The sequence below is a fragment of the Pleurodeles waltl genome, chromosome 3_1, assembly GCF_031143425.1.
Source record: "Pleurodeles waltl isolate 20211129_DDA chromosome 3_1, aPleWal1.hap1.20221129, whole genome shotgun sequence".
Classification (NCBI taxonomy): domain Eukaryota; kingdom Metazoa; phylum Chordata; class Amphibia; order Caudata; family Salamandridae; genus Pleurodeles; species Pleurodeles waltl.
In genome coordinates, this window is record NC_090440.1 from 607714833 (window position 1) to 607737890 (window position 23058).

At 47.0% G+C, this 23058-nt stretch overlaps 1 protein-coding gene across 1 annotated transcript in view; it reads left to right on the plus strand.

Moving 5' to 3' along the window:
* LOC138284363 (mucin-2-like) overlaps window positions 1–23058 on the plus strand; it is a 1502605-nt gene that overhangs the window by 740715 nt on the left and 738832 nt on the right. Inside the window, exon 29 of the mRNA XM_069223056.1 lies at window positions 9384–9431. Coding sequence (XP_069079157.1) covers window positions 9384–9431 — 48 coding nt within the window. The remainder of the gene's footprint in view (window positions 1–9383; window positions 9432–23058) is intronic.

Sequence of the window (23058 nt, forward strand, 5' to 3'; positions counted from 1 at the left end):
TAGTGCTTCTCATTTGTTCACCTTTTCTGTCACTCAGATCTTCAAGAAGCTCTTTGCCACTGTCATGTCATGCTCGCTGTATTACTTGGAGCACTAACACAAATGTTTCCAGCCTCCTCTCTGCCTACCTCTCGCTCTATACTCTCTTCTCTCTCTTCTCCAGATTGGGTCCATTGCTGCAGAGAGGATTTCTCCAGTTCATCTAGGTTGTCGTTCACCGCGTCACAGCTCCTTAGCGTGACCTTTGGCCCACCTGCTATGTAGGGGCCCTCAGCTCCCTCTCCCTGATGTACCATCTAGTTTACCTCTCCTTTAAGCTGCCTGCCTGCCTCACAATTTCTCCTAGGCCTTGCCTAACTTTACATGAACTCGTCCTTGACACACTTTCCCTACAGTCATCAACTCCTGCCATCCTGGGAAAGAGCGTGTCTTCAGCAATACGGCCATACTGTGACACGTCTCTGTTCTTTTGGCATCAGGGCTCAGATTCTCTGGAGAACCTGTCCCCAGTTGGAATTCTGAATAAAGACTGGAAACCTTTCCGTCTAGAGCAGAGGTCTTCAAACTTTTTGATGCCGGAACCCGCTCTTAAAATTGTTTAGGTGTAAGGACCCCCTCCTGATAAAAATTTCTAGAACCTGGTACTCCTCATCATCAACAATAATAAACATCCCCACTTCCCACAGCAAATAATTTTTACTGTGAGGAAATATTAAACAGTGTTTAGCAAACCAAAGGTCAGTGAGTGTGGGGGGTGGCCAAGAGTGTGGCTAAAAACAAAGGTCCTCATTTATGAGGAACTGAGGTGGGGCAGGGCCGCAAGTCTTCTTGCTACACTGCCCCATGCCAATACAAAAGGGCAGGAATGGACCATATTTATGAAATATAGTGCATTTCTGTCCTTTCCCCCTGCGCTGGTGCACAATTGCTGCCTAGTGCCAACATAGGCAGGATTGTATTTGTGCAGGAAGGTGCACCTTCGTGCACAAAAACAATCTAAAGAGGCATTGTACCTCTTTCTATATGTGCGGCAGATAGCAACACACATGGAAAGAGAAAAAAACAAGGTGAAATTAAAACATTTCTCCTCATTATGCCTGCTCTGGGAGGCGTAAGGTTTTGGCACTGCTCCAGTTTACGTGATTTTGTAAATCTGGGGCAGCGTCTGCATCAAAATCCATCTCTGTTGCATGGGAACACCCCCACTACACCCATGGAACGCCTCCTTGATGCAAAGTAAGGCAATGCAGTGGCTTGCACTGCTTTGTCTTATTCCCTATCTAGAAGGCCCTTCAAAGCCACTCAGGGTAGCTAGGCGTCACCTCACAGGTATGATTGAGAGGCTTGATTCGCTGGAGCGTCAAAAAAAGTAATGCTCCAGCAGCGCAAGCCTCTCATAAATAAACCCAAAATATTCTCTAAATTTTTTTTTTAAAGTCTTTCACCATCAGGTAGCTACATATAAAATGACAGCGCGCTTAAATGAAAAATAAGTAAAATAAAGTTGTTACTCAGTGTGAAATGCACCATAGTGCATCATGAAACCTCTAGTAGTTAATGCACTGCAGAGGTGTGTAACCAGAGAGGAAATCTTGGTTGGTGCAGTTGAGAATAGTGACTTTTGTATTTTTAGTGCCATGAGGTCACAGCCTGTGACAGAAAGCAATGTGAATATGTAAGGCATTATTTTATACTTACATTAACACACAGTATAAGATAGGCCACTACAAAAAGGTTTAATATAAAATGGTGCTTCCAAATTGTGGATTTAAGTAATATCAGAGCATATGCAATACCTTTTATTTAATAGCTGTTCCTTCAACACCTCCAGGTGAAGTAAGCGCTGTGTAAATACAATTACAATTAAGAGCACGCACTGCACAGCGGAGTTGTTAATTCTTTGCACTACCCTCAAAAAGAATAAATGTTAGTCCTCACAAAGCTTTGAGTGATTCGATCATTTAAAGCTGCTCCAAAGCACCCTTTACATTTGGACATCAGCTTGTAGAGCACGTTTGCATATCATTCTGGAAGCAGACGCCCTGGGATGAAGGTCTCATTAGCTGTCTGTGTGGCTTTCACAGCACAGGAGACTCAAATTAAAGTTCAGCTGAGGCATTTTAAGGATCGGCTGGGGGAATGCATGACCCCCTTTCCAGGACTTCGCAACCCCCAGATTGAAGACCTCTGGTATAGAGGCACCTGCCCTTTCACGCCATCATCCCAGCAGCGCACCATCCTATCCCATCCCCACCTGGCCTTCCATTTCCTTTCTGGGTGGAAGAGCTTATGGGCCCTTCCCCCGGCCCACTAACATTGCAGCAGCCTCATTCTAAACATCGTTTTCTCCGCCCTCAACTTGGTTCGCACTCGCTGCCCTGCTTCTATCTTTTTCATGTCTTCTGTCCGTCCAAGGCCCTTAGCCTTTACTCACAGGTCCCGCACGCCCCCTTTCTCTGTAGTGACACCCTTGGGCTCTTTCTGTGAGGAATGTGGCCCCATGATAGTGGGTCCCAGCCTGCTCACCCTTTTCAGATCTATGGAGATCTCATGCTGCTCTGCCGGTGAAACCTCACTCCTCCTTCATGGAGGAGGCACATTTAAAAGAGAGCTGCGGGGATGTCAACGGGCTACCCCGTTCGTGGGACTTCTGGGACTAGTAAGCGTGGTGGAGATCCTGTCCTGCAGGACTGCTATCGCAACCACCTCGCCAGCCGATGAAGAAGACCCCCGATGCCACCATCAGGGAGACAGTGGCTCAACATCCTGTGATTCTAGGCAAATCACTTAAACTCTCCGTGCTTAAAGAAGATGAATTTGTCTTTGTGTAATGTAACAGGTGATTGGGTAAAACACTTCAATACTTTTGGATGGAGTTCGCGCTATATAAAACTGCAAAAAAAAATCACTTGTGCAGAGGGTTAAGAATTACGCTAATGATGATGCGTCTGCACTGCCTCCTACATCAGAAATAAGTTGCATCCTCTGGTGACCAATCTAGAGTTCCCTGAGGACCTGCCTAATCAACAGGCGGTTCTCTTCCCAAGTATTCCTTTTCATTAAACACACTGATGGAGAATACATTGTCTCAAATGAGGGATTTTTGACTACCCATAAGTAGCGATTGTACTCCGTTCTCATACGCCTCTGTAGGAAACATGAGCGTGAGGATTCGAGAACGGGATGCGATCGGGCAGGGAGTCGGTTGCTGGTCTGTGCATCTTCTTATATATGTAGAGTTCAAAATAAATAAATACTTTTAACTCCCAATTGGCTACAACGCGTCATTACAGAATTAACGACGAGTGAGCCCACCTGCGGCAGTAGAAGAACTGTTAAGATGTTCGGTGGTCAAGCGAGGAACAGAGAGAGTGTCTAACTTCAGCTGGAGTAACGGAAACTTAGACTGGTGGTGCCACCTTGTGGTGAGTCTGATTTGAGCCTTTGGTTGAAGCCTTGGGACTCGGGAGCAGTTTTTGTATATGTGGGTTCCACTGGCAACTGACACCATCTTGAATTGGATCAAAAAGCACAGCAAGTCAAGGAAACATGTCGTTCCGACGTGTTAAAATGCCATTTTGAATGGAATTTTCGGCGTTTTGAATGACAATTTTCTCTATATTGTGGCATATGGTGGTGATACATTTCTGAACTTAAAAAAAATATATATGGAAGAAGTACAACATCACAGCAGTCCTAAAACCAACTGTACTACGGCGTATGGTGGTGTTTGTGTTACAACCACATTTATGCACTTAAAAAAAAAAATCAACAGCAGTAATAAAATTAACTGACGCTCTACATTATTTCATTTGCAATATATATTATTAAGGAGACTGCGCAGTGACGAGACGACATGGCTTCAGGCAATCCATGGAATTTAACACCTCCTTAAGCATTCATATCTGTTTCTGGTACACCAGTTTTGAAATGGGAGGAATGGAGTGAATACTTAAATTTTTTTATTTCTGCTATTGACAAACTTTCTGCGTAGAAAAAGTATAAGATTCTTCTGCATTGTTTGGGGCCTGGAGGTCTGAAAGTTTTCAAAAATATTAATAAGAAACCGAGACAACAGGGTCATGAGACTTGTATATTAATGCACTTGAAGATTTGGACAATTATTACAGGCCCAGGCTCTGTGTGGCGGTGGATCGTTATAAATTCTTTCATCGTAAACAAGGAAAAGATGAATCTGTGGAGGATTACGTATCTACCCTGAAGAATTTAGCAATCAATTGCAGATTTGGCAATTTGCATGATGAGCTTATATGAGATCAGATTGTTATGCAATCGTCTAACTCGAATATTCAAAACAATTTATGGGCTAAGGGAGAAAGCTTGTTGCAGGAAGTTATTGAAATTGTGAAAAGGGCAGAATTAATGGGAAGGTGTGCCAAAGAGGTTTTAAATGGAAACAAGAGTGATGAGAATATAGTTGCAAGAGTGAAGGCGAAAAAACCTCTAAGGAGCATAAAAAGAAGTGGTTGGAGAAACCAGAACTTGAAAAGAAAAATTATAGACTGGATGATAAAAAGAAATATTACAGATGTGGCAGTTATGTTCATTTGGCAAATGACAAATTGTGTCCAGCTAAGAAGCAGAAGTGTTTGAAGTGTGGTGTTATGTGACATTTTCAAAGAGTATGTCTGAAGAAAATGGGAAGCAGTAGCAAATTGTTGAAGGGGGAAGACACTAAGGCCCTCATTCCGACCCTGGCAGTTATAGACCGCCAGGGCCGCGGCTGACGGAAGCACCGCCAATAGGCTGGCAGTGCTTTCTTGCCCATTCTGACCGCGGCGGTAAAGCCGCGGTCAGAAAACCGGGTCCGGCGGTTTCCCGCCGGGTTTCCCCCGGCTGGGCAAATCCGCCATGGCGGCACTGCAAGCAGCGCCGCCATGGGGATTCTGACCCCCTTACCGCCATCCTGTTTCTGGCGGTTTTTACCGCCAGGAACAGGATGGCGGGAACGGGTGTCTGGGGGCCCCTGCACTGCCCATGCCAATGGCAATGGCATGGGCAGTGCAGGGGCCCCCTAACAGGGCCCCAGCATGCTTTTCACTGTCTGCCTGGCAGACAGTGAAAAGCGCGACGGGTGCAACTGCACCCGTCGCACACCTGCAACACCGCCGGCTCCATTCGGAGCCGGCTTCAGTGTTGGAGGCCCCTTTCCCGCTGGGCCGGCGGGCGCTACCTTAGGCAAAGCCAAATGGCAGTTCCCTCCAGGCGGGCGGCAACCGCCGCCCGCCGGGGTCAGAATGACCCCCTAACTCATCTGATGTTGAGGATTTGAATATGTGTATTTTATGTGTGGGCACTGCTGATGAACATACAGATGGACACGCTATTTTGTGCACAGGGGAAGAAGACAAGAAAAAGAGACCAAGTTGTGAAATAAGTTTGGGTGGGGTGACATTATGTATTGTAGATTCAGGGTCCCCTTATACCATAGGAATGTTTGGGAAAGGAATTTTAAACATATTGGGGGTGAGGAGTTATGCGTGCCTGCATAACAATTAAGATATTCACTGGAGAAGTCATAGAATTATTAGGTTTCAAGTAGTTGAAATTTCAATACAAAGATAGAGAGACAGTAGGAAAATTGTATGTGGCTGTGACGGGTCCCTCTGTTTTGGGCTGGATTGATCAAGGTAAATTAGGCATTTTCTTGGATCCTAATAACCCAGAACCTGTATTAACTGTGCAAACGGAATTGGATATTGGCAAGTTAGTTTTGCAAAAAGTTCCAAGAGTATTTTCTGGGCGGATTGGTAAAATGAATGGGTTTATGCATCTCATTCATTTAAAAGATAATGCTGAACCACAGGTGCACAAAGTAAGAAACATACCTATTCCCTTAAAAGAGAGTGTTAAAGTACAATTGGATAAACTGCAGGAGGAAAAAATCATAGAACCCGTAGAATCGTCAGAGTGGGTTGCCCCATTGGTGGTTGCGAAAAAAGCTAATGGGAGTTTACGACTATGTATTGACTTGAGGGATCTCAACAAGAACATAATTGTAGATCAATTTCCATTACCTCATATTAATGAGATGCTAACTCGGACAAGGGGCATGAAATGGTTTTCTTCCATTGATTTGAAAGCGGCCTATCATCAGGTACGGTTGCATCCCAATAGTAGGAATTTGACAGTTTTTGTTACACCCTTTGGGTGTTATAGGTTCAGACGGGTGCCATTTGGTTTGGCGTCAGCGGCAGCAATGTTCCAAAGACTAATGAACTCAAATCTAGAAGGGATCAATAATCTCATGGTCTTTCAAGATGATATTCTCATAATGGGGATATCAAAAGAAGATCATGATCAAACGCTTTTACGAGTACTAAATGTTTTGAATGAGAAGGGTTTGACAGCAGAATTCAGCTAGTGCAAGTTTGCATGTGACCATGTTAAATATTTGGGGCATGTAGTGTCTACTGATGGTATCAAACCAAAGGAGTAGTTATTGTCAGCAATAAGTAAGGCACCCAATCCTCAGAACAAGGAGGAAGTTTGTGCTTTTCTGGGGTTAGTAGAGTTCTACTCAAAATTTGTTAAACATTTTTCAATGAAGACGTATTGTTTGAGACAGTTGCTCAAAGTAAGGAAAAAGTTTCAGACAGAAATGTGTCAGAATGCTTTTTACGTGTTAAAAAATGATATTTGCAATGCACCTCCTTCACAAGGTTTTGATATGAACCTTAAGTGTATTATCACTACAGATGCCAGTTGTAAAGGTATTGGGCAGTCCTGACACAGGTAAACATGGAGGGCAGTGAGGATACCATTGCTTTCGCTTCACGTTCATTGACCCCGACTGAAGAGAAGTATTCTGTTATTGAGCGTGAAGCACTTGCATGTGTGTGGGCGTTAGAACGTTTCAAGAGTCACCTTGAGGTGTGATCATAAACCGTTAGTGAAGGTCTTAACTACGAAAGGGTTGTATAAAGCTTCTCCTAGTTTGGCAAGATTGTCAGTGCACCTGTTTGAGTATAACTATATTGTGCAATATTTGCCAGGTGTTAAAACATTGTTGCAGATTTCTTAAGTCGCGCGCCTTTACCAACCAAAAATGAGGAAGAAGAGATGAAGGAAGTTGTGTGGGTGTCCATTGTGGAAGAAGGTGTGTGTAGAGGTATTACACGTGATGAATGGAAAATAGCACAAGATGGTGATGGACTGCTGAGAGATTTGAGTGCTGTAATTGCGAAAGGATGGACAGTAATGAAGTTGGTTAACCATGCTTTGTTACCTTTTTGGGAAGTGGGGAATGAGTTGTCTATGGAAGATGGTTTGATTCTTAGGAGTGGGAAAGTGATACCTCCTGTTATGTTAAGGGAGAAAATTCTCGAAATTTGTCATGAAGGCCATCTTGGCATAGGGAAAACAAAGAATAGAGTAACGTTTTGGTACTGGTGGCCTGGCTTAGATAAAGATGTAGAGAGAATTGTTAGGAACTGCCTTGCATGTGAGAATGTGGATAAAACACAAGTAACATTGAGACCGCCTTTACACCCCATTCCTTGTCCCATAATGGCTTGCGAAAGAGTAGATATTGATGTCATGGGGCCCATTGGTGAGGATGGAAGGTTCCTACTTGTGTTGGTGGATAATTTTTCTAAATGGCCAGAGGTGAGAATTGTGCAGAAAGCTGATGTAAATAGTATCATTAAATTTATGGATGACATATTTGTGAGAGAAGGACTACCGAAATGTATTGTGTCAGGCAATGGTTCGCAATTCTTGTCATCAGCTTTCCAAGATTATGGGGGAAGGAATGGTATTCAGCATAGAATTACCTCGATATATCATCCCGCTGCTAATGGTGCTGTGGAAAGATTTAACCGAGTGCTTATTGAATGATTCAATTATCTAGTTGTAATCAAAACCTTATGGGCATTTAGGGTCCCCACATGTCTTAGTACTAATGCTAGCCCATTTGAACTCATGAGGGGAAGGACACATATGTCAAAGGACAATGTAGGTTGGCTTAAAGCTGCTAAAAGAGTGGAGTGGAGTTCTGATGAAGTGAAGAAAAATATTCAAAGGGCTCAGGATAAATACAAAAGATACTTTGATAACGTTCATAGGAATAAAGATATCAAATTATGTATAGGAGATGTAGTGAGAGTTAAAAATAGTAGGTACACAGGCAAATATCAAAATAGATATTCCTCTCCTCTGAGAGTGGAGGCTGTGTATGACAATTCTGTGAGATTAAGTAATGGCAAAGTACGGCACATGGCTGCATTGTTGTTGTGTAAGAGGACATGTGTTAACACAAGAAAGGAGAATAGAGTTCTGGAAGGTTGGAATAGAATAGCTGGAAGATAAAGATAAGAGGAATGAGCATGAATGTTTTAGTCAACAGAGGAGTGAGATTGTTTCCAATGGTTCTAGTAATGCAGCCGATTTGCCGCAACAATGTCTTCCTGTAATGCCAATAGTCCACAGAGGGTTCTTAGTAGGAATGAGAAGTGGAGTAGTTTTGGCAGGAGAATTGATAGACCTAAAAGGTTGGAAGACTATTGCTTTTAAGAGAATTTTTGTTGCTTTTAAGAGAATTTATGCTAAAAATTCCCTGTCGTTTTAATGTTGTGAAGTGATGTATTTTTATGTGCATTATATGTTTTGTTGCTTCTCTCTTATATTATAAAGAGGGAAGATATGTAGCGATGGTACTCCGTTCTCCAACACCTCCGTAGGAAACACAAGTGCGAGGATTCGAGAACGGGATGCGATCGGGCAGAGAGTCGTTTGCTGGTCTGCACGTCTCCTTATATATGTAGAGTTCAAAAGAAATAAATACCTTTAACTCCCGACTGGCTACGCCGCGTCATTACACCATATTATTTTGAAAATTGTCCGCGAACCTGGCTTATTTTTAGACCTTTGACAGTCCATGATGAAACCAAGACAAAGCTTCCAGTTTATGAATGAGTGAGGGAAGGAGTGGTGATGATGATGCAAAGGTTAGTGTTGTACTTACAAGGTTATGGCACTGGAAAATAGTGGTAGTAATGTCTGTATATAAGCAAATTAATATTATGTGAAATTGTTTTATGATTTGAAAAAAACATTTGTGATGTTCTCTTCTAATCTGTTTCTGCATTCCTGTTTTACTCTTTTCATAAACATTTCTTTTCGAACTGTGCAGTAATATTTGTCCTCTAATTCTGTTGTTCGCTTTCCTTTTTTGAGGTTTTCACCCTCTTTTGTGTTTGCTGTTTGTCAGAGACTCTTGACTTCCTTCATTTTGCGCATTTGTCTCCTTGTAACTGTTACTTATTTTGCTACCCCCTTTCTTCTATCGCTTTGATTATACAGCTGTTTTTTCTGCAGTGCTGTTTCTCTTTTCATTCCTTGTCATTTTCTTTGGTTTCTAGCTTGCCCTCGTACAACGTCACCATCTACAGTGCTGACATCGTCCACAGGTAAACATACACTTTGTATTAACAGTAGCTTAAAGAAACAAATGGAAGCCTATGGAATCTGTGTTGGGGAGTGTTGTATTTAACATCCTTATGCTAAGGGTGCTTAGCAACCGATGCTCTTGCACAGGATTCTAGACTGTTGGATTCCTGAGCCTCAGAGAGCAGACAGTTGCTGTGCGGGGAAGTCTGTCAGGGGTTGTTGTCTTATACTTAAACTCTTTAAACAGTATTTGATGGTGTTTTTGGACTTAAAAATGGCAAAGAGGATGGGGTGCAAGACTGCGCTGTGAGGACTTCAAAGATTACAGTAAAGTAGATACCTATAAAACAAGAACAACCCCTGGTCCCTGCGATAAGACAAGTTTTGATGTTATCAGGCTACTGGGTAAGCATACATGTGGATCTGCCAGTACAGATGAAGATGATGTAAAGCATATCAGAGTTTGTTGAGTGAGAGGCTCAGGTGTTCTTGCTTCCAGACAACGACATATCTGGAAGTGACTGAAATCGTCAATTGTGCATGTGGGGCATAGGTGTTGCAGCAATACCATCAAAAGGAGTTGAACAGCATCTGTGTTATTTTTAGCAACTGAGAGTGAAGTGGAATTAAAGCGGAAAGCGCAGTACTTACGGAAATAAAAAAAAAAGTAAAAGGTATAAATATTAATACCAATTTATGAGTACACTGAAGAGGACATTCTGCAAATTTGAATAGTTTTTGCAGTGCGATTTACTTTTGAAAAAACGATTGGAGTTTAACGTAAAACATTACAGCATATGTGTGTGCTTTCAAATCTGCGCGTTACTAACCGGTGGCAGGATACCAGCTTGGTGGTGTGAGAGACAACTGCTTTTCACAATTGTTCCCGTGTGATCCTTCCAAAGGCATTGTGGGAGATTGTGCATGACGTGCGGCCGTGTGCGTGAGGGTGAACACCAAAGGTCGCGACCTCGCGTGAACTGTGTAGCACGAACAGGAAGTAATCAACTCATTCTGAGCTAGCAATGCTGCCTTAGTTTTCATTGTAATTTAATTGAATGCGAAATTTCCTAGCTAACGTGAAGGAAAGTTTCAATTCTATTAAGGACACGGAGGCGAGGATTATGCAGATCTTTCTTCACTCTTTATTATAAAGCAGGCTCAAAGTTCAACAAAAACTGAACCACAAGTCCCATGAGCGTTGCCATGACGACCGTAGAACACCGGCTCCATTAACATATGGGTATAAAATGTCCACCGCACGTCATATCCCCCTCGACTTCACTGCGAAGGGACCTCCAACTCTTCACGTGCCCGCTGCCTCCGTTCCCATAAGAAACATACCAATGTAAGTCATGAAGCAATAAACAGGCAAAACTGTCTTGAATCACTGTAAGCAAAACTGCAGTTATGAGAAACAACAATGGAACATTGTCAGATCATCAATCACTACAAGTCCAATACAATACATGAGAGCATGAATATACCAGTACTATGAATAACAATCAGTACATGAGCATGCATATGTAAATAATAAGAATACCACCATCGTACCGAATCCAAACCATAGATTCTGGGTGGGTAGTACACGGAATACATGTAGGGAGGGATAATCCTCACCTCCGTGTCCTTAATAGAATTGAAACTTTCCTTCACGTTAGCTAGGAAATTTTGCATTCTATGGCAGGACCAGAGGCGAGGATTATGCAAGTTCAAAGCTTACTCACCACCAAGGAAGCTGCCTCATGGATCAGTTTGAAGTAAAATCTTTTACAAACCGACTCCGAGGACCGATCCGCCGCGTTCATGATGTCCTCCAACCTACCGCCCACGTGGGCCGCTTTGGAGGCCATGGCCCCCCCTTGTCGAATGGGCTCCAAAAACACGTATGTCAATTACCTGCTTCTCCTAGGATCCATCTGACCCATCGTGCAATAGTAGGGGAAGAGACCGCTTTAAAGGGCTTCTTAATCGCAATGAACAATTGATCTTCGCCCACGGGATGAAAACCCGCAGTCATCTCCTCATACGCCTTCAAGCAACGTACAACGCACAGTTTAGGAGCAAAAGGGAACGCCGGATAAGATAACAACCTGGTATTACATTTGGTCCTCCGGGCAGCTGTAAAGGTTACACCCTCTGGAGAGAACACTCTACCTGACACATCCAGAGCCCTGACGTCTGAAACCCTTTTGCAAGAAATTAGGCAGAGCAACATCTCTAGTTTAGCCGACAATTCCTTCTGGGACAGAAGATGATTATCCTGCCATGATGAAAGTAGGCGTAAAACCAGATTGACATCCCATAATTCCGAATACCTTGGTTCCGGAGGACGGGAAAGCCTACCGAAAAGCCTTTAAGAAGTTTACACACCCAGGGATGAGCACCCACCGTCTGATTGTCCAGAAGGGGGTGACCCACCGAAATCGCAGAGAGGAAAGAATTCACTGTGCAATAAGACAAGCCAGCTGCAGCCAGTTCCACCAGGAAATTTAGGATGCCAGTAACGTGGGCCCCCATGGGATCTGTATGCCGGTCCATACACCAGCGAGCCCATCTAGCCCAAGCCGGGCCCAGGCCTGGGCGATGAAACCCTGAGCTTCCTGCGAAAGTCTGCGATCAAACCAGCGAGACCTGAAATCTTCCAGGCCACCAGATGCAGATGTCCCTGGAGAACCAGAGAATGGAACTGGCCCAGTGGATCCCGAAGGATCGAAGAGTATGTTGGAAGCCGAAGAGGAAAGTCGCACGAGAGTTCCAGAAGAATTGGGAACCAAGCATGGGAGCGCCACAGGGGCATCACTAGAATCACGTTGCTTCCTGGTGACAGACTTGGGCTGACACCCTCAAAATCAGCAGGAAGGGGGGAAAGGCATAACCCGGAATCTGGCTCCAGTCCTGAAGGAACGCGTCCACTGCCTCCGCCCTCGGATCTGGACGCCAGCTGAAGTACAGGGAAAGTTGAGTGTTCCAACTGGACGCAAAGAGGCCCACCGTGCAAGGACCCCACTGAGCCATGATCGCCCTGAAAACCATCGGGTCCAGCTTCCAATCGCTGGAGTCCCAAAGGAATCTGGTGTTCCAATCCTCAAGAGCGTTTATGGAGATACTCCGCTGTGACCGAGATCTGGTGTGCCAGGCAAAAGTGCCATAAATCCTTTGCCAGATCCGCTAGGGCCCTCGACCGAGTGCCCCCCAGACGATTGATATATTGGACCACCGATACGTTGTCCATCCGAAGGAGAACCACGCAGGAGACCCGGTCCCGTGTCAAGGATTTGATTGCAAATGAGCCCGCTAACAGCTCTAGACAATTGATATGCATATCGAGTTCCTGCGGGGTCCAACATCCCTCGAAGGACACATCCCCGCAGCGGGCCCCCAATCTATGTAGGCTGGCATCCGACTCTATGATTAGGTCGGGGGAGGACCTGAAGATGGCCCTGCCATTCCATGCCTCCATGTGGTCCAACCACTATTGTAACTCCGTCCTTGCCTCCGAATTGAGAGAAATCAGCTCTGAATACGTCAGCCCGTGGCGTAGGTGATGATCCTTGAGCCGCTGCAAAGCCCTGTAATGAAGGGGGACAGGAAAAATGACCTGGATCGACGAGGAAAGTAATTCCACCACTCGGGCTAACTGACGTTGCGAAATTCTGTCAATCAATCAATCAATCAAAGGCATTTGTATAGCGCACTGCTCACCCGGAGGGTCTCAAGGCGCTGGGGGGGGGGGGAAACGCTACTGCTCGAACAGCCAGGTCTTGAGTTGCTTCCTGAAGGCGAGATGGTCTTGCGTTGTCCGGAGGTGGATGGGGAGGGAGTTCCATGTCTTGGCTGCCAGGTAGGAGAAGGATCTTCCTCCGGCGGTGGCTCTGCGGATGCGGGGGACGGTGGCGAGAGCGAGGCTGGCGGAGCGGAGCTGGCGGGTGGGCTTGTGGAAGGTCAGGCGGCTGTTGAGGAACTTGGGGCCCAGGTCGTGGAGGGCCTTGTGTGCGTGGGTGAGGAGTCGGAACGTGATTCTTTTGTTGACGGGGAGCCAGTGCAGGTCTCTCAGGTGTTCGGAGATGTGGCTGTGTCGGGGGATGTCCAGGATGAGTCGTGCTGAGGCGTTCTGGATCCGTTGGAGTTTCTTCTGGAGTTTGGCGGCGGTGCCGGCGTAGAGGGCGTTCCCGTAGTCCAGCCGACTGGTGACGAGGGCCTGGGTGACCGTCTTCCTGGTCTCGGTGGGGATCCACCGGAAGATCTTTCGAAGCATGCGCAGGGTGTTGAAGCATGAAGATGAGACGGCGTTGACTTGTCTGGTCATCGAGAGGGAGGAGTCCAGGATGAAGCCTAGGTTGCGAGCGTGGTCCGTTGGCTTGGGGGTGGCTCCCAGGGCGGGGGGCCACCAGGAGTCGTCCCAGGCGGATGGTGATGATCCCAGGATGAGGACCTCCGTCTTGTCTGAGTTCAGTTTCAGGCGGCTGTTCTTCATCCATTCGGCGACGTCTTTCATCCCTTCGTGTAGGCTGGCTCTGGCGGCGTCCGGGTCGCTGGTGAGGGAGAGGATCAGCTGGGTGTCGTCGGCGTAGGTGATGATCTTGAGGTTGTGTTGACGTGCGATGGTTGCGAGGGGGCTCATATAGACGTTGAAGAGGGTGGGGCTGAGCGATGACCCTTGCGGAACTCCGCAGATGACTTCGGTGGCCGCTGACCGGAACGGGGGGAGGCGGACTCTCTGGGTTCTTCCGGCGAGGAATGAGGCGATCCACTCCAGGGCCTTCCCCTGGATGCCGGTGTTGTTCAGGCGCTGTACCAGGGTGCGGTGGCAGACAGTGTCGAACGCTGCGGAGAGGTCCAGGAGGATGAGGGCCGCAGTTTCCCCATTGTCCATTAGGGATCTGATGTCGTCTGTGGCTGCGATGAGGGCGGTCTCCGTGCTGTGGTTGGCTCGGAAGCCGGATTGCGAGTGGTCGAGGGATCCGTTGGTCTCGAGGAAGGCAGCTAGCTGTCTGTTGACGGTCTTCTCGATGACTTTGGCAGGAAACGGGAGGAGCGAGATGGGGCGGTAGTTCTTGAGGTCGGAGGGGTCTGCAGTTGGTTTCTTCAGCAGGGCACTGATCTCGGCGTGTTTCCAGCACTCCGGGAAGGTGGCGGTGTTGAAGGAGGCGTTGACGATGTCACGGAGGTGGGGTGCGATGATGTGGTCAGCCGTGTTGAAGATGTGGTGTGGGCAGGGGTCCGTAGGGGATCCGGAGTGGATGGTGTTCATTGTGCGTGTTGTGTCTTCGGTGCTGACTGGGGTCCAGGTGCGGAGGGTGGCGGTGGGGGGCATCGGTTCGGTGGTGGGGTTTGTGGTTGGTGGGCCGAAGCTGTTGTGAATGTTGGCGATCTTGTTGTGGAAGAAGGCTGCGAGGGAGTCGCAGAGGTCTTGCGAGGGAGTGATGTCATTGTTTCCGGCGTCGGGGTTGGAGAGCTCTTTGACGATGCTGAAGAGTTCCTTGCTGTTGTGGGTGTTGTTGTCCAGTCGTTCCTTGAAGGCTGTCTTCTTTGTGGCGCGGATCAGTTGGTGGTGTTTGCGGGTGGCGTGTTTGAGGGCCGTCATGTTGTCTGTGGTCTGGTTGGTGCGCCAGGTGTTCTCCAGGGAGCGGCAGTTCTTCTTGGAGGTGATGAGCTCGTCGGTGAACCAGGAGGCTTTCTTGCTGCTGCGTCTGCTGGGGGGGTTCTTCTTCAGTGGTGCGAGGGCTTCTGCGCAGTTGGTGATCCACTGTGTGAGGTTGTTGGCGGCTTCGTTGGGGTCCGTTGAGCTGGTGGGGGGGTTCTGGCTGAGGAAGGTGGTGAGCTGGTCGCCGGTGATCTTGTTCCAGCTCCTGCGGGGGGTTTGTTGAGGGTGGTGGTGGGTCGTCGTTTTACTGAAGCTGAAGTGGACGCAGCTGTGGTCAGTCCACTGGAGATTGGTGGAGTGGCTGAAGGTGACATATTTGCTGGATGAGAAGACTGGGTCAAGCGTGTGGCCGGCGTGGTGTGTAGGGGTGGTTACCAGTTGCTTGAGTCCGAGGTTGGCCAGGTTGTCCAGTAGAGCAGTGGTGTTGCGGTCCTTGTCGTCCTCCAGGTGGAAGTTGAGGTCCCCCAGGAGGATGTAGTCGGTGGAATTGATGGCGTGGGGGCTGACGAAGTCTGTGATGTCTTCGCTGAACTGTGTGCGTGGTCCCGGTGGTCTGTAGATGAGGGTGCCTCTGAGCGTGGTCTTGGGGTTGGTGTGTATCTGGAAGTGGAGGTGTTCGGCGGAGGTGAAGGTGTCATCAGAGTTGGTCGTGATGCGGATGGTGTTCTTGTGGATGATGGCGATGCCTCCTCCTGTCTGGTTGACGCGGTCCCTCCTGGTGATTTTGTAGCCTTCTGGGACGGCGATGGCGACGTCGGGTGCTGAGGAGGCGTTCATCCAGGTTTCTGTCAGGAAGGCGATGTCTGGTGCTGTCGAATCGAGGAGGTTCCAGAGTTCGACGGCATGCCTGTGAACGGAGCGGGTGTTGAGCAGGATGCACATCAGGTGTTTGTTGCTGGGGCTCGGTTTAGTAGGTGCAGTGTTGGGTCGTAGGCTGGTGAAGCGGCAGGTCAGGCAGGTGAAGGGTCCGTGGGTGCGTCTCGGGGTGGCTCGGTAGCAGGCGGTGTTTCGGCCGGCGTTGAGTGCGTGGAGGGTTCTGGCATCGTAGCTGTGCAGGGTGTGCTGGCGAGGGCGAGGACCAGGGGGTCTGGCGCTGGGCGCGGTCCAGGCGCAGACGGGCTTACCTTTGGCGCACCTTCGGCGCTCAGTCGGAGCTCCCGCTGCGCGCGTCCGCTGCGCGGTCGCTCTGGGGGCGTCATAAGTAAGGAGCCGGGAGGGAGGAGCAGCTGGGTGGCGGGAGCGGTCCGGCGAATGGAGTCACAGGGGGGCGGGGCCGCAGGGAGGCAGCGGCGGGAAATCCCAGGAGCAGCGAGCGAGCGAAGGAATCTGCAGGCAGGAGGCGGCAAAGGCAGGCAGGAGCGGCAGCAGTGAGTGGGGCGACCAAGCCCTGTGGAGGGCTGAGCGGTCACACTCTGTGGTCCCCTACGGTCCCCTTAAGTAAGGAGCCGGGAGGGAGGAGCAGCTGGGTGGCGGGAGCGGTCCGGCGAATGGAATCACAGGGGGGCGGGGCCGCAGGGAGGCAGCGGCGGGAAATCCCAGGAGCAGCGAGCGAGCGAAGGAATCTGCAGGCAGGAGGCGGCAAAGGCAGGCAGGAGCGGCAGCAGTGAGTGGGGCGACCAAGCCCTGTGGAGGGCTGTCGGGCCTCAGGACTAACCGCAACTCCTTTTTGATCTTGGAAATCTTATGTAGTGGAAGACTGAGGGATGCGGCCTGGGAGTCTACGAGGAACCCCAGAAAAACCATTGTCTGCCAAGGCAGCAGATCGGATTTCTGGTGGTTGATGACAAACCCCAGGTCCTGCAGGAGAACAATAGTCATGTTCGTGTTGGATAATAGTTGAGACCTGGACTGATCCATCAGAAGTATATCGTCCAGGTAAATGATGAGGCAAACCCCCCCGAGAGCGAAGGAACGCTACCACCGGCTTGAGTAACTTGGTAAAACACCAAGGGGCTGACGATAGACCGAACGGGAGAGAGGTGATTTCGAACACCTGACCCCTCCAAAGAAACTGCAGAAATCTGCGATGAGGGGGAAAAATGGGAACCGTTAGATACGCACCCTTGAGGTCCAGACGGACCATCCAATCTCCCGGCAGGAGGATATCTCAAAGCCTGTGTATACCCTCCATCTTGAAGTGCCAATAAACAACCCAACGAAGGTTGATCACCGGACGAAACCCTTTGTCTTTTTTCTCGACGAGAAACAGATTGCTGACGAACCCTCTGGGGTGAAGAGAGGACAGACAAATGGCCCCTTTGCTCAGAAGTTCCTAAACCTCTGCGTCTATAAGATCAGCGTCTGAAGCTGAAAAACTTAAGGATCTGGGAAGATCCTGCTGTACCGGAGTTCCCCAGAACTCTATGTGGAAACCCAATACCGTCTGTAGCACCCACGCGTTGGAGGTTATGAGTTCCCAGTTCCGTTTGAACAGGCGCAACCTCCCTCCCAATTCTAGAGGGGAAAAAGGGGTACTCCTTACCCCAAGTGCCTCCTGGGGCATTGGAAGCTCCTCTGGTGATCCTGCTCGCTCTGCCTCTCCCTTTTCCCCTGTTGGGGAAGAAGGTTCCTTGGCGGCCATCTCGTCAACCCGACTGCCTGTAGGGTGCAGGGCCTTGTTGGGGCTGGCGGCCGGAAGAGCGACCCTTGCCTCGTCCGGCCCCGCCAAAAACCTTGCCCGGTAAAATCTTTTTTATGGAGGACTGAGCCTTATCGAGGGCCGAAAAAGTGGCCACAAATTTTCCAAACTCCTTTACGAATGAATCTCCAAACAACTGGCCTTGGGCCACTGCCCCCGCCTCCGATGATGAGAGTCCCCCTAGCTTAGGGTCTATCTTAATCAACAAGGAGCGGCGCCTCTCCGCCGAGATGGCACAATTGGCATTGCCAAGAAGACAAATAGCCCTCTGTGCCCATCCTGCCACAACCTCAGTTTGAAGTAGAGTACTTGACTGTTTGGCGCGTTCCGCCAACTGAATGATTTGGATCAGAGGCCCTACCACGTCTAGGAGCTTGTCCTGGCACACCCACCAGGACCGGTCTATCCCTTTCTTAGGATCCCTCATATATTTTGCAAAAAATGTGCACATCATGGGATAAAGCTCCGGGTGGCCGCCACCTTGTCAGGCAGGGTAAGACGTGGACACTCGCCTTAAACCTGGCCCGAACCTCTTTATCTAAAGATTGGCGGATCTTGCTCGCCACGTAGTCCGCCACCTTGCCATCCGGGTGCCATTCTGAGGAGCAAGGGTGATATATCCCTTCCAGGTCAAACATATCAGAATCAGAATCGCCTGGATCCTGAGTGTCCGGTAATGAGGCGCCCGGACTCCAGGGACGGCCAGATTCCACTTCCTCAACGGAGGAAGAGTCTCCCTCGGAATCCACTGTTAAGCCCGGTTGTGACCCCACAAGGAGGTCCAATTTATGGTGGAGCTTCCCACCGTTCACTCCGGGTAGAGAACCCTCCCGGCACGGTAGATCAGTTTTGCTCGCGCACTCTTGAAGGGTAGCTCAAAAGGGAGTTGAGGATCCCCAGCCTGTCCCAAGGCGCGCTTACGTGATACCTTGGGAGAAGCACCAGGTGCCACCCCCGTCGCCCCAAATATGCCTGGCCCTCTGGAAACTTGCTCCGCAACCTGCGCCACGCTTTCCTTGATGGGAGCGAGAGCCTGCGCAATAGCTTGAGACAGCAACGCGTCCACCCCTGGGGGTAGGACGCGATGCGAAGGGCCCTCACCAGGGGACATGATAGGGAAAGAGTCATGCTCTTGTGCGGGCTACATACGGGGACCCAGAGGATAAGGACAGATCACACCCAAAAATAATAGGGTAGCCCCCCCCCCAAGTCTGTCCAATAGGCCCACTAGGTCCAAGACCTTAAAATATATATATAAATATATAGGGCCCACTTAGCACATGAGAAAATAATTAACAGGAGTGCCATTCCGCTCCAGGGTGTAACCAGACTGCAACGCGGTGTATATTGGGGAGATGGAGGGGTTAAATAAGAGCCTGGGCCCTTAAAACCCCTAGCGTGCTCAATCCTGAAGTGCCGAGGCAAAGCGACCCGTGCGCAACGAAACACGCAGAGAAAAAGAATGCTCAAGCTTCAAAAGCCTCCCGCTCGCAGTAACACGTCCTAGCAACCAGGTTGCTAATAGGATAATGCCGCTTGTAAGCGCAATCGGAAAACACACGCTAGTAAAGTAAAAAACCACACTTCAAACACAGGCGTGCAGAGAACAGAAAAAGGCACTAATCTGTCCTCTCAGCAGTGAAGAAAGAGGGGGATATGACGTGCGGTGGACATTTTATACCCATATGTTAATGGAGCCGGTGTTCTATAGTCGTCATGGCAACGCTCATGGGACTTGTGGTTCAGTTTTTTGTTTTTGTTGAACTTTGAACCTGCTGTACAATAAAGAGTAAAGAAAGATCCACATAATCCTCGCCTCCGGTCCTGCCATAGAATTGAATTATCTCAGTGGAAACTATCGGCCGTGTTGTCCGATGAAAGTTAATTTTGTACTGATTCAGTGAAGACCAAGACATCAGTGACTACATCTTTTATTTTAGTTAGTTGTTTTGTGTGTCTTTACATTACATAACTTTATTTTGGATGTTTTTTAGTACTGCTCAATAGCAATTGTAAGCAAGAATTAGTAAGTGTGAATTTAAAATGGATGTTTCATCATTTTTTACAGAATACATGTACACCTAATATGGTTTGGGAAGATTGGTGTTAATCTTTCGAAACGTATTTAGAATCAATAGGTGGTGAGGCATTTGATGCTTTACGAAAATTAGCATTATTGAAGCACAATTTAGGAGTGGCGGGACGGAAAGTTTTAAAAACCTTGCCCAAATCTAGATGATAATAATGGAAGAAAGGTCAGTGTAGTGGTGGAAAGGCATAAGATTTTTTCCAGAGGCCAGTTGCCAGGAGAAACTGTAGAACAATATATATCAGAATTAAGACTGTTAGCTGTTTGTTGTAAATTTAAGGATTTGCAAGAAGAATTATTAAGAGATCAGTTCATTAACAGAACAAGTAATGCCAAAATACAAGAATTACTGTTATAATTAAAAGACCCTTCACTGCAGAAAACTGTTAACATAGCGAGACGTATAGAGAATACGGCAAAGTATTTGAAGGAGCTGAGCATAGACCACTGTCATAATAACAATGAACACAATAGGGTAATTGTAGTCAATAGACCAAAAAAAGAATTTATTAATTCTGGCACGTTGCAACCACGTAAGGACAAACACACAAGTTACAAGTGTGGAAGTGTTAATCACACCGCTTACTCTGCAAGATGTCCTGCAGTTTCTGTTAAATGTTTCAATTGCAAGAAGGTAGGACATTTCTCTTGGGTATGAAAATCTGGTGGGTTGAAAGGGAGGAAGCAATCTGTGAATGTCATTAGAGAGCATGTTGAGGAACATTCGTATGACGGAGGTGATGACAGGATTGAAGTTTTGGTCACTCATGATGACACTGAAATTGATTAAATAAAAGAAGGGTATCGCCCACTAAGATGCACAACGAAGGTCAATGACACAGAGGTGACAGTTTAGGCGGACTCATGTTCACCATATACTATGATTGATGAACAAGTGTGGAATCAAATTGGGAAATTTAAACTGTTTTCACCGGATATAGAACCTGAAGCGTACTGTGGAGTCAAGCTTCCATTATTAGGGTATTTCAATTGTAAATTGAAAGGAGTGCAGAAGCACGTGTATATGTAGTGAAACAAGGGAGATCCTTATAAGGTTGGAGAGAAGAAAAGGCTGTAAGAATGGTTTTGCATCCTAATCATCCAGATCAGGTGTTGTCTACGAGTAAATGTGGAAAATATAAGTTGAGTGTTAAATTTCCTAAATTGTTTGCAAATAATTTAAGGTGTTTAAGGAAATTTGAACATCGTAGAGTTTTGAAATCAGGGTGCTTACCAAAGGTGCATAAAGTAAGAAATGTACCGTTTGCACTGAGAGAACAATTGAAAGAGGAACTAAATAGGTTATGTGAAGCCAAAGTTATAGAGCCTATAGAGCCGGCTGAGTGGCTTAACCCCCATAGTTTTGCACGCAAACCTAATTGTGCATCTGCATCAATTTGAGGGATCTCAATCAATGTATTTGGGTAGATCGTCATCCGTTACCTCATATAAATGAATTAATATCAAATGCGCATCACGAGATACTATTACATCCTGAATCCAGACATCTCCCATCTTTTATTACACCTGAAGGTGCATTTCAATTTATACGAATGCCTTTCGGATTGGCATCAGCATCATCTGTATTTCAAAGAGTTAGGAATAACATTTTGAGGAATGTAGTTAACGCAGTTGTATTTCAAGATGACATATTGGTGTGGGGAGAAGATTGTGCAAGTCATGATGTTGTATTGAACAGAGTACTACACAAACTACAAGATGCAGGTCTTAATGTGAGTGCTGACAAAGGTAAATTTGGTGTGAGGCAAACTGAATACTTTGGGCATACGTTGTCAAGTGAAGGAGTAAAACCTAAAAGGAAATTGGTAGAAGCCATTGAACAAGCGCTGCCACCAAATGATAAAGAACAATTACGTTCTTTTCTAGGGTTGGCTGAGTATTATTCAAAATTTGTCCAGCAATTTGCGGAAAAGGTTCATGTTTTGAGAAATTTAATGAAGGTTGGTGTCAAATTGGTATGGCCACAGAATGTCAAGTAGCATTCAACAATATTAAAAAAGAGATTGTGAATGCTGTGTCGTTAAAACCATTCGATCCTCTTCATCAAGTAATCATAGTGGTTGATGCTAGTGCGTATGGTCTCTGAGTGTTTCTAATGCAAAACAAAAGAAATGGTCAGGAGCGAGTTGTAGCGTTTGCATCACGGACACTCAAAGGGGCGGAACCTTCATACTCTGTCATTGAAAGAGAGGCTCTGGCATGTCAGTGGGGTGTCAACTATTTTAAAACATACATATGGGGGAATACATTTGAATTGATGTCTGATCACAAATCTTTGATAGACGTGTTCACCACTAAGGGAGCTAGTAAGGCCATGCCCAGGATTGCCAAATGGTTGTACCGATTACAAGAATATAATTTCGAACTATGTTACGTTCCAGGCGTCAAGAACAAAAATGCTTATTGTTTATCTTGTCTGCCATTACAAAAGTCATCAGAGGATGATGACTTGCAGGACAATGAAGAGTGGTTGGTTGCCACCATTAGAGAATCGTCTGATGGTGCTATTAATTTAAATGAGTGGAAGCAAGCCATAAGAAATGATGACATTCTGAGGGATTTATGTGTATCTCTTTCCAACATGAATGTGAACTCATCGGACAATATCGAGAGAGAGTTTGGTGATTATAAAATGATATGGTATGAGTTATCGGTAAATGATGAGGTTTTGAGACGAGGGGAAAGGTTAGTGGTTCCTGACAGTTTAAGGGGCAGATTGTTGGAGTTATAATATAAAGGGCACAGTGGTATGTCAGGAATAAAAAGAAGGGCCTGTGAGGATTTTTGGTGGCCTGGGATGGATAGAGAGATTGAGAGATGTGTGCGAAATTGCATTGCATGCATGTGTAGGGACAAATCCCGCAAGTCAGTAGAATCCTCCATATCACCTGTTGCCAGAAAAACCTTGGCAAAGAGTAGTGATAGACATTTGTGGACCATTTGCTGCTAGGGGTATTGAAAACAAGTATGCTATTGTGTTAATGGACTATTACTCAAAGTGGACGGAAATAGCTTTTACGAGGGAAATTAAAGCAATCAACATCATACATTTTTGTGAAGATTTTTTTCGGAGGGAAGATTATCCTAGTTGTATTGTTACAGACAACGGGCCACAATTCACTGCTGAAGAGTTCAAAAGGTATTTAAATAAGGTGGGAGTAGCAGCATACCATAGCTGTATATAATCCCAGAGAGAATGGTCTTGTTGAGAGATTTAATCACGTTTTGAAGGAATGTGTGCAATTATCTGAG